General features: G+C 34.8%; 1 protein-coding gene across 3 annotated transcripts in view; it reads right to left on the minus strand.

Moving 5' to 3' along the window:
- Positions 1–545: 545 nt before the first annotated feature.
- LOC117328117 (histone deacetylase 8-like) overlaps positions 546–12544 on the minus strand; it is a 30604-nt gene continuing 18605 nt past the window's right edge. The window contains exons 2-12 of one of the 3 annotated variants that reach the window (XM_033885494.1): positions 6600–7552; positions 6295–6347; positions 5864–6000; positions 5016–5157; positions 3854–4044; positions 2781–2889; positions 2304–2476; positions 1959–2053; positions 1412–1517; positions 1226–1284; positions 546–878 (exon numbers count right to left, since the gene is read on the minus strand). In XM_033885494.1, the coding sequence (XP_033741385.1) occupies positions 1280–1284; positions 1412–1517; positions 1959–2053; positions 2304–2476; positions 2781–2889; positions 3854–4044; positions 5016–5157; positions 5864–6000; positions 6295–6347; positions 6600–7552 (1964 nt within the window). In that variant the 3' untranslated portion in view covers positions 546–878; positions 1226–1279. Of the gene's footprint in view, positions 879–1225; positions 1285–1411; positions 1518–1958; positions 2054–2303; positions 2477–2780; positions 2890–3853; positions 4045–5015; positions 5158–5863; positions 6001–6294; positions 6348–6599; positions 7553–8491; positions 8595–12544 lie in introns of those variants that run through there. The other 2 variants (XM_033885495.1, XM_033885493.1) reach the window with 2 other exon arrangements.

Raw genomic sequence — 12544 nt, forward strand, 5'->3', positions numbered from 1 at the left:
CAATAGCAAACTATGACTGTCTAAAACCGAGATGGGCGCCTCTCGACCATTTTGTTCGTCCGATCTGACTCAAATTTGAATTGGCACAACTAGGAAACAAAGGGAATATATGCATCAAATTTGATAAATATCTTTCTTGTATTTCTCAAGAAACAGCTATAACAATTTTCATCTGTCAAAATCAAAGATGGCTGTGTGTTGGCCATTTTGCTTTCAAACTTTAGAATTGAATGTGGCATGGGTCCAAATTTTCATCAGGACCCTCTGTGAAACACACATAGGTAGTTATAATCACTGAAATCCTGTCTTGGGAGAAGGTTTTGTTAAGACTTTTTCAAGATGATGCTGTTGTTGTCATATTGAATGTGACAAATTTGACTGTCTGATAACACCGTATGTGAACCATACATAATGTAAAAGTGAAATAAAAGACAATGTTTAACTGCACAAAAATTGTCAAAAAGTAATTCGCACACATATCCGTGTTCACATCTTTGAAAATGTTCACATCTTTGAGAATCTCAACTATAAATTGACACCATGCAATGTGTACGAGTAATCTTTAATACACGTTTAATCAATTACAAACATAGATGGTTCCCCCCTCACATTATTTGGTCCTCAACAACTTTCATGTTTCACGTTAATCTGTACCTTGAGTTGATCCTTCTGGATTGCCCCTTTAACAGGTAAGGTTTTAATGCTCCATTATTACATTTCCATGGTAACGTAATTTTGATGACATTTTACAGTCTTTGTTAGAGCACTCTACACCTTATTATTATCTTATATCTAAACTAGATATAGTTCCTGTTCATCATCAAATGCTGTTCCTTTCTCATAAACCACACACTGACTGCTTCATTGTGATAATATATCTGAAACAGAAAGTAATCATTCTGATGGCTAACTTACGAATCCAAAGAATAATTCAAATTGATATAAATGGAAATTGACTCTTTTTTTCAAATTATTGTAATTTGATTGATAATCAACAGTTATCAACCAATTAAAAACATTAAAAAAAAATAATATTAATAACAGCAAAACAAAACAAACAAAAAGGCAACAAATATTTCCCCTAAGATTTGATATTTCATCTTGCATAAACAGATTAAAATGATAATATCCTGTCAATTGACTTATAAATCTGGTGAAAACATATTCCATCAGAATAACTTTCTGTTTTAATAAATGTTATTTCTGTATGAAAGAAGGATTTTACCTTCCCTTCTGTCAGAGAAATGTCAGATCAGTTGATCCTCAAAATTCATGGTTATCATTCTGATAAATAAAACATTAAAATATCATTTTACTTATCCATTAGTTATATCAGTACTCAGTGTATTTAGTCAATAACAGTGAAATTTGTGACTTATGTGAGTAAGGGACACAATATCTGGTGCCTTACCTATCAGAGATCGATGGACTTTCTGTAAATATTCTTTGGAGTTCTGGTCTTTCCTGTTACCAGCCATAATGTCAATTCCGTAGTCTGGACCATACTCCATTAAAAACTGTAAACACATCAAAACATCTGTTTATGCATACATAATAACAAGCAGTAAGAAGTGTTATAAAACTCCCATACAACGACTATCTCATCAATTGTTCTAACTTGTCACTATTATTATTGTTTCCTACCCAGGTAAATATGTCATTATCTGACTTGGTGGTCAGGTATGTCATTATCTTACATGTACCTGTGATCAGGTAAATATGCCATTATCTTACCAGGTGATCAGATGTTTATGTCATTAACTTACCTGGTGATCAGATGTTTATGTCATGATCTTACCTGGTGATCAGATGTTTATGTCAATATCTTACCTGGTGATCAGATGTTTATGTCAATATCTTACCAGGTGATCAGATGTTTATGTCATTATCTTACCTGGTGATCAGATGTTTATGTCAATATCTTATCTTACGTTCAGATGAATACATCATTATCTTACCTGGTGATCAGGTATATCTGTTGGTAATTTTTTACCGACAGCTACTCCTGTAAGGAAGGCCCAGCACCTTGCAGTGTTTGTGTGATGGTATCCCCCTACAGAAAACAATATATAGCTTATGTTTCCTGTTCACCTGAGGTCTATGACAAAAAAACAATTTTAACTTCAGACAGAGATGTTTGCTTAACCTGTCAGAAATGAGATCGAATTGATATAAGGTAGCATATCAAAGGTTCATCCACTAAATTTATGGTGTTCACAATAAAAAATTACCTCAAAACTGATGACGAATAATACATGACGATGGACAAAAGGCTATTGCGATAGGTAAATTCTGACACATACCTCCTCCCAGTAGAAGTGTGGGGAGTGCCCAGTCCAACATATAGTACACACAGCGACCTAAAGACAGTTGGGTTAGATTAAAGGAGTCCATAGGATCACCAGCCAAACCATCTGCCCCACACTGACAAACAACTGCCTCAGGTTGGAACATGGAGTGTACCTTTTTAATCACTCTGGAAGGGAGAGGTGTTTATACCAAGATTACTATAAAACTAATTTTCAACCAAACCTACTGTGCATAGAATTTCTTTATTTTCTGGAGTTCTGGAGTGTAATAATTGAAGAAAAGCAGCTAGTCACCATGTAAGCCTTAACATAATCCATTAAATCTAGTTATATAAGTTGTATCTGAGCAATGGAGGGTATTATCATCAGGGGGTAGTTATCCATTTTACCCATTTTCTATTACTGTAGTTTTCATTGCCCCCCCCCCCCCCCCCCCTGTGTTCATTAATAGAAGAGATGACAAAATTCTACCTGCAAAACAAGGCAACAAATTCCTGGTCCCTTGCACCATCGTGTAGCGGAATGTTGATACAATACTGCTTTCCTTTGCCTATTCCAATATCTTCTAATTGCCCTGAACCTGAAATAACCAACATTAATCACATACATTTCAATTTTTAGTATCAGTCACACACATATTAATGTTTAGTATCAGTCACATACATATTAATTTTTAGTATCAAAGTTATATACTTTTCAGATCTTTCAAAGATTCTGTCAGAATGACCAGTAAAATGTGGAGATATTTTCCCTAGGATTTTCCATTTCATATGAATCTTAGAAAGTTTTTATGTTGAACTGTCATTGTAAACTGACTCATGGAGGTTGTGAGGGGTATTCATCAGCCATCCTGATGACAGTTTTATTTCGCATCAAAGTCGAGATATAAAACAATAAGTACGGATATGGCTGTTAATAGTGTTCTATTTTCTGCTCATCACTACATGATTGACATGTCTTCAATCTATTCTATACATCACTAATCATAAAAAAGTTGTTTCAACTGATAACAAGTATTGAACTGTCATGTAAATCCTTTGAAAAGTAAAAAAATGTTGGTTTTAATAGATATCAGAGCATGAGGAAATAAACCATTGCATGTACAGATTAAAATGCAGATCATTATTGTACAGTATATTAAGATCTGATGCAGGCCGATAAGGGGTCATGTTCAGATGACCTTTCAACTAACCAATCATAATTCAACTGGCAATAGACAAATATTCAGGTCGGTATGTGATTTGGAATAGACATTTATTCAGACAACACAAAGCATTTATGGAATGTTGATATCATATGTGAAATTCAGGGCTTTTCACAAATGTTAGGAAGAAAACTGATGAAGAGAATATTCTGTAGATAATATAACTAATACTACTAAAATTCAAGTTCGTAAGTAGGGCAATCTTAATTCTTAAACAATAATAATATATAAAATGCTGTTGGCAAGGTGAAAGAATTATGACAAACAACCAATGATTGACAAGCTCACAGACTATGGGAGTATCATAAAGTCTGAGCCCTGTTAGTACATCAGACTTTACCTGGGAAGAAACCAGCAGCATACTTGTGAATGGAGACAGTCATCACTGCTGACGTTGCATAGAAAGCGTTCTGTACACCATCTCCATGGTGTAAGTCTAAATCTACATAAAGGACCCTGGAGAACCTCTCTCGGAGCTTCAGTATCCCGAGGACGATGTCATTAACATAACAGAAACCTGATGCACTGTCCCTGTCATAACAGAAAGAAATGTTCAGTATTATTTTTTAATAATTATCATCAATGCTGATCATGGATTTTGTTATCTTGTAGTAAGCCTACAGGGTCAAACATCAACTGGAACTAAATGTAGGGACTGAACTCGTCAATGGACGATAAATTTTAAGTACTTGCTAGAATTTTTCTTTTTGCTGCAATACACAAAATTGGACTTATTAATTACCAGACATGGACTTATTGCTAGTTGTTGTCTTCAGATAACTCTGGAAGTTAAAGTTGATCCTTTATTCATGAAATTCATTTTTGCTTAATATCAATATATATAAAAAAAATTTGAATGATTCTAACAGATTAAATATCACTCGGACAGTTTCTGATTATTGTGTAATCACTATGGCATGTGAAAAGATCATGACTTAAGAAGACTCATTGAAGTCTGCAGCACTTAAGCCTTCCCTTTTTCTCACTGGTTTGGGAAAGAGTCTTTTCGTCTCATTTTGGGAAGAAAATTAGTGAATTGCAAAAAAAAAAAAAAGCAGGAGTAAACTGCAAAGTTTGATAATTTGGCTTAAATATAAAATAATTTCAATTGGACAAGGGACCCATTAACAGCCCCCAAAAAACCCTCAGAAAAATGTAATATAGCAATACTTTTCATTCCAGAACCTATTTCAAGATACATGTACAATATGTATTTCAAAATAAAAGATCCCAGGGCAATCTTGGTGACCATCATTAAATAATTTTGATCAGTCTCTACTTTTTCCCTTCTTTCTCTTCTTCCTATAATTTGATGCGTTGTCTGTTTGCCATTTTGTTTTCCTGATTCCGACTCAAAATTGAATGCTATGGGCACCACTGGCGACAAAGGGAAACCTACATGTTAAGTTTGAGAAATAGTCCTTCAGTACTTTTTGAAGGAATATTGATAACAAGGATTGTTTACCACGAGTGTAGGCAATTTGATAAAGTAGAATACCTACTTTTGGGCATGATGCCATCCACCACACCAATTAATGGCTACATCACACTGCCCAGAGATTAGTTCCTCTGCTGCAGAGACAGAGGCTCCCCCTACAGACAGGGCATAGTCAAACACTCCCTTGTGGACAGGGCAATCATAGGCTGTGAAGACAAATGTTTACTGACATGATCTTCATAAAACTGAACATGAGAAATAATTTAGTTATAATTGATCAAAGACATATTTACTTGTATGTAGACTAAATGTGGATAAGTGATGCTAAATCGTACAAAAATACACCAGGTCTTTGAAAACAAATTTTATTCACTCTAACTAGTTGCCTTAATATAAGCACATGTTTTTTTTTTATGAAACCCATGGTTCCTTAGAAATTACACTTACAGCCAAATTTAGACAATTCCCATCGTCCAGGAATACATAAAATGATTTGTTATGAACTTATATATACCTGTACATGATGCTGTTTATTCTCTGAACATTCTTAATAATAATAATAATAATGGTCTTTATTTATACTTGATAACATGTTGAGCTTAAAAGCTTGTCTTACACATGGTCAAGATAAGTAATAGAATATACAATATTTACAACATATAAAAGAATAATACTATAACATATGATATAAAATACAACATAACATAACTCATTCTTTGTTTCGGTATATACGTACTACAGTAGATAAATGGTTCAATTTTATTTCTGTGTTGAATATATATTGAAGAACAAAATATTCCACTTTCAAATTCCACTTAATACAGAATTTTTCATGTTTGCATCTAGTGTCAGAAAAAAAGCATACCATTTTATTTATTATCAAATACGTTTAGTATTATCGTAAATTCATACTCAGGCCAAACTGTGCTGCTTCTTCATCATAGATTTCTTCATCATCTTGATCATTGATTTTCTTTAGAAACTCTATATACTCAGGGGAATGGAATAGACAAAGTGATTCTTCTGTAGCTATGGAAGGGACAACAACTCTGTAAAATAAAAGACTTATACATGTAACAATGTAATATTTAAAAACGTTCAAGAAAATTGTGTTACGAGGACATACCATACCAAGTGTACATGTGTACAACTATGCATAGCCTAGGTCATACATTGTATATACAAGTACACAAATTCTGTACTCATAAGACCAATCATTTAATATGTTATGTGTATACAAATTTTGCATAATGTGTATCAGTATGTATAGTGTGAATGAGTCACTGAAATAATCAGCATGAAAATACAATTTTTTGTTTGTTCAACAATACTTACAAACCTACCTCGTGTACTTGAGGATGCCATAAGCTGCTATAAGACTGTGTACCATACTTGCCTGTCAAACAATTAAAAAAACAAGCAATTATTTACATCATTAGTCATTTAAAGCATAAACATAAAGATGAATGATCTTTAACAGGGACTATTAAACATAGTACTGAACTCTAGCTTTAGTTCCATTTAACTAATGTATTGACACCCCCTAGTACTACAACTGATGAGAGCATGCACAGCTTTTTATCAGTTCACATATAAGACATATTAATGGATCAATTAACTTTCCTGTAGCAACTGTGTATGTACCTACCCTATTGGGAATTTTTTGCATGAGGTTACACTGTTGAATCAACTCTTTACTATAGATATAGGACACTCTTCTTTGAGGTTTTGTTGTTTTCTTGCTTGCAGCAGCATGTGCAGATACATCTTCATTTTTGGACTTGAAACATGCACAGACATCTGTCCGATTCTCTTCTTTCTTTTCTGAAATATCTGCAGAATCATCAGCATCATCATGTACTTTTTCTGAATTCTCAATAGCAGTAGGAAAAACTTTAGTGTTTTTATCAATCACATTTTCTTTGTTATCACTTCTGGTCTTCCTTAGTCTTAGACTTTGTAATGATGGAATGCCAACTTCTGAAACATCCTCTATTTCCAGGTCATACACATTCTTCACCTGTATATCATATTGTTCACGCTCCAGTGTTACAGGTAAATCTGCAGCTGAAACATCATCAAAATGTTCACTTTTCTGTCCTGTTTCACAAAAACTAGCCCCAAGATTTTCTAAAGGTTTTGAACCATTACCTGTTCCACTGTCTCTATAAGGGTATGTTTCTGACTGTGTAATGTTGCTACAGCTTAACTTTCTATCATTAGATTTCTCAAGATAACTTTCTGTATCACCAAAGTTTGAGACATTAGAATGGCTTGTTGTTTCTGCACTTAATAGTAATGATGTGTTGGTGGCACCTATGTTGACTGTGTTAGGTACTGACATGATTCCACTGGAAGGACACACAGCATTTATATTGTCAGGTAATGTACATTCGACAACACTATCTTGAGCTTCTAACAGCAGTTCAGAGCTACTGAGACAGCTGTCTTGGTCTATTCTGAGTCTTTTGGCTGGTTGTTCTATATCCATGGCCACACTACGTATACATTTATGCATATACTTAACATCAGAATCACTAAGAGATCCAAGGGTGTTATACTTCAGCAATTCAAAGATTAATACATTGCTCGAACAGTTCCCTGAAAGATATAAAAAGATGTTTATATATACATATATCCAAAACTGCACTGTCAAATGCCTGTCGTAATGTATATAAATCAAAAGCTACATTTATAATAAATATTTATTATATTTTTTTAATTAATGGCAGCTCAGCTAGTAACAGGGGATGAGGCAGTAACCAAATAAAGTGACCATATAATTATATAAACATTAAGTATATCAGACTAAAGGTCCCTAATTAAGCAGATCAGTATAAAGTAAGCACAAGGCATCAATTTCAATTTACAACATTAACCCATCCTCTTTATGGTTCTCGAATTTTGAGGAAGTGATGCATGACCAGTCTCACCAGGCATATTACAGGAAAATGCATGTGTGTCTGTGCAGCCATGAACATTAATACTATCGATATATAAATATGTATATTGATATATTATATGTATGGCTCTAGTCTACATACATTTATGCATGGAGCCAAAGAATGCTCATTGATTTTGCATTAGGTCTGCTGAGTGACAGAGACTGTATACAATTTTTGACTAGCGTAAAGCGAGGGTCTATAGTATACTAACGGAATAAAACACCTAGATATGACTAAATGGGTGTACTGGGGTAAATAAATATCTCATTTATCCATATATATAAGGTAGGTGTTATGTCACGCCCGATTTTATTGTATGTGCACCAAAATCTTAGCGACACAAAACGTGTCGGATAATTTCACGTTTTCATATAGTAGTGCGCTCTGGTCCTACATGGTGTCAGGGCCAGAGGTAGCCCGAGTTTTCTCTGGCCCTGTCACCATGTCTGACAGGGCCAGAGGAATCTCGATCGGGCTACTGCCACTGGTATGCTGCAAGTTGCAACCACCAAAATGTTTTTTCATCGTGTTGAATCTACTGGTATATTGGTTGTTTCAGTTGGCGCATTAACTACGAGTGACAACTTAAACTTACCTGGTTGACTTTGCTTGCACCTACTGTCGACCTATATAATCAGATCATAAGTTAACAAACACTCGTTATTCGTTGTGAATTCTCGCACCTGCTTCCCGCGCACTTATCAAACTTATTATTGAAGAGCGAATCCAAGGGAGTGTACTCTTGTACAGTACATGGCCACAGGTCTCACACAACTAATTATTTCACACTCTGTTATTACCAATGACTGCATCCCCGCAATCGCCCATTTGAAGTTCAAATGTTATGAAATTTCTATCAAATTAAAGTTTGAAGCGTTCCTTACCAGAAAAATGATGTAATTGGATAGGGTTAATTAATAACATTAGCATTGCCATATATTTAAGAGCGCACCAGTACTATGGAAGCCAGTAACTCCGATATTTACAGTGGACTGGGGAACCTGGGGGCCTTTTTTACATTTGGAATCCTACATCTTTCTATTTATACCAGGGGTGTATATCTTTGATTTTTTTAATTAAATCTAAATTAACAATAACAAATGTTTTCTAGGCTCTGACAGAGACGTGTATATCACATCACGTTCTCTCTCGTGACATCAAAACTAAAAAAAAAAAAAAAAACAACTTCAAAAAAGATAAACGGCATAGTTTTAATGCTGGTGGTTTTAATGTAAAACTGCTGGTGAAATAAATCAACGAACTAATGCTTTTCAGCACGGATAACAAAATTATATGAGTTTGAATCATTTTTGGTGATAACAAGACTGCATTTGAATCAGGGAATATAATTTTATTAGTGTGTCATTTGAAAAGATACATCCACTTACTCAGCTTGCATTCAATCTTAACTTTGTTTTGTTTTAACTGCATATCTGCATTTTGCATTTAACGCTACATTGACCAATCACATACTTCATCTTGACCAGTAACGCCACCTTTCGTGTCATTTCCGGGGCCAAAAGAATATTATATGGCTATGCCGAAAAATATCTACTGTACGAAAGCTATAAGTTAATTAACGTTAATAATTTAATACTCATTAAAAATACAAAGCTCTCCTCCATTTTAATGAGAAATGTATGCGATAGGAATGCGGTACATGCAAAATCAGGTTGCCCACGTTATATATTTTACGCTGTTTTAATACTGATAATTAATATTAATCAATTACTTGATAATAAGTTCAACCGTCACTAGAAATCTAGCAACAATATTATACAATACAAATATGTTAGCGAAAAGAAGCTGCAACACGACAGAATCATTACATATGGAATACATCAGATTGGTATACATCAGATTGATTAATTATATATTACAGAAAAACACACTATTGATAAATCATTTAGTAAGATCATTATTACTTGTATGATAAACAAAATATCTCTTAAAGCGCTATCTGAATACGGGATTAATTAAGTGGTTTTAACACACAGTATGCAGTGGCGTAGGAAGCGGGGGGGCAGGGGGGGGGGGCAATTGCCCCCCCACTTTTTTCAGTGGGGGGGGGGGGGGGGGGGCAAACATATCTTTTTGCCCCCCCACTTTTTGACATCCAAAATCTAAAAAAGGGGAAAAAACACGAATTTATATATTCATTTCGATAAATATCTGTATATTTTCGAACCGATAATGTTTTCTTGAAGGCAACGATAAAAACTGTATCTTGTACATCCGGAACATTCCGACCTTTATACTAGTATATCAATCCTCAGACCTGTGTGTCGGTCGTCTGAAATAGCCTGGTAAGTCAATATTTATATCTTAATACGAAATTTGCTTAACTTCATCACATAGATTCAATAAGTTGATGATAATTTGTGAAGTTAATTGAGTTCATAATGAGAACAAGACAGAAACACAACATGAATAAAAATGCGCGGTTTTAACGTGAATAGAGTGATACTAATTACCGACAGGTACGAGGAAATACAAAAAAAAATTCGACTCGCGCCTACGGCGCTCGCTTTATCACTAAATTACTGCCCCCCCCCCTTTCGATTGCAGATCCACAGGAGGCCCTCGCCACCCTGGGACCCGTTGGGCGGCCCCCAGACCTCTCGCAAAAAGGGGAAAAAAAACGGCTCGCGCCTACGGCGCTCGCACGATCACTTAATTACTGGACCCCCCTTTCGAAAACTCCTGGATCCGCGCCTGATCCCGAATTATTGGAAATGTGCTATATTCATTTTCCGCGGAGGGCTTAGACCCCCCCCTTGAACCCCCTATCAGGGCGCTGCCCTGGACTCGCTGGGCGGCCCCTCAGACCCCTCGTAAAAAAAAAAAAAAAAGGAAAAAAAATCGACTCGCACTTACGGCGCTCGCATTATTACTAAATTACTGGACCACCCGCCCTTTCGAAAATCCTGGCCGTGCCTGGTGATTCATGATTTGCGTAAATAACTTATTTTGTACTACAAAAATTATCTAAATTATCATGGGATGTTGAAATGATAATTATTGCCTAATTTTGCGGAGATGGCATACGATTTGTTTAGAGCGTAAAATTTAAGGTTAAAAAATTGTTTGCCCCCCCCCCCCCCCCCCCCCCCCCCCCCCCCCCCCCCACTTTTTGACGACTTCCTACGCCACTGGTATGTAATAAAATTCAATTAATAATGATCGGGTCAAGTTTTTTTGAAGTCTACCAATGCACTCTACCAAAACTTAGTTGCTCAAAGGGAATTAACTCTGATAGATCATAATGTATGAATGATATACGGTTAATTAAAATGCACTATTGATAAATTACTGATAATACGCTCAACATTTTCTAGAAATCTACAAACGTTTATAATTGAACGCTTATTGAAAAGAGCAAACATCCCCTTAATTTATTTATTTATTCCCTTAAGTCTTGAATATTTGTGACATCTGGAATAATTAATTTGTTTCTGAGATGTAGTATTTGTACATTATGTCATTTGAATAGATGCTATCATTTCCAACTCGCAGCCAGCATCTCTCCCCGTTGTCTTTCAGTGACATCATTTTGTTTTGATATCTAGAAATTCCTTGTTGTCTTTCATTGTCGATATTTATTTGGATATCTCGATATTTCCTGTTGTCTTTCAGTGTCGACATATTTTTATTAGATATCTCGATATTCCCTGTTGTCTTTCATTGTCGATATTTTATTTGGATATCTCGATATTTTCTGTTGTCTTTCAGTGTCGACATATTTTTTTTAGATAGCTTGATATTTCCTGTTGTCTTTCATTGTCGATATTCTATTTGGATATCTCGATATTTCCTGTTGTCTTTCGGTGTCGACATATTTTTTTTTAGATATCTCGATATTTCCTGTTATCTTTCATTGTCGATATTTTATTTGGATATCTCGATATTTCCTGTTGTCTTTCAGTGTCGACATATTTTTATTAGATATCTCGATATTTCCTGTTGTCTTTCATTGTCGATATTTTATTTGGATATCTCGATATTTCCTGTTGTCTTTCAGTGTCGACATATTTTTATTAGATATCTCGATATTCCCTGTTGTCTTTCATTGTCGATATTTTATTTGGATATCTCGATATTCCCTGTTGTCTTTCATTGTCGATATTTTATTTGGATATCTCGATATTTCCTGTTGTCTTTCAGTGTCGACATATTTTTTTAAGATATCTCGATATTTCCTGTTGTCTTTCATTGTAGATATTTTATTTGGATATCTCGATATTTCCTGTTGTCTTTCAGTGTCGATATATTTTATTAGATATCTCGATATTTCCTGTTGTCTTTCATTGTCGATATTTTATTTGGATATCTCGATATTCCCTGTTGTCTTTCATTGTCGATATTTTATTTGGATATCTCGATATTTCCTGTTGTCTTTCAGTGTCGACATATTTTTTTTAAGATATCTCGATATTTCCTGTTGTCTTTCATTGTAGATATTTTATTTGGATATCTCGATATTTCCTGTTGTCTTTCAGTGTCGATATATTTTTATTAGATATCTCGATATTTCCTGTTGTCTTTCATTGTCGATATTTTATTTTGATATCTCGATATTCCCTGTTGTCTTTCATTGTCGATATTTTATTTGGATATCTCGATATTTCCTGTTGTCTTTCAGTGTCGA

The sequence above is a fragment of the Pecten maximus genome, chromosome 5, assembly GCF_902652985.1.
Source record: "Pecten maximus chromosome 5, xPecMax1.1, whole genome shotgun sequence".
NCBI classification, from domain to species: domain Eukaryota; kingdom Metazoa; phylum Mollusca; class Bivalvia; order Pectinida; family Pectinidae; genus Pecten; species Pecten maximus.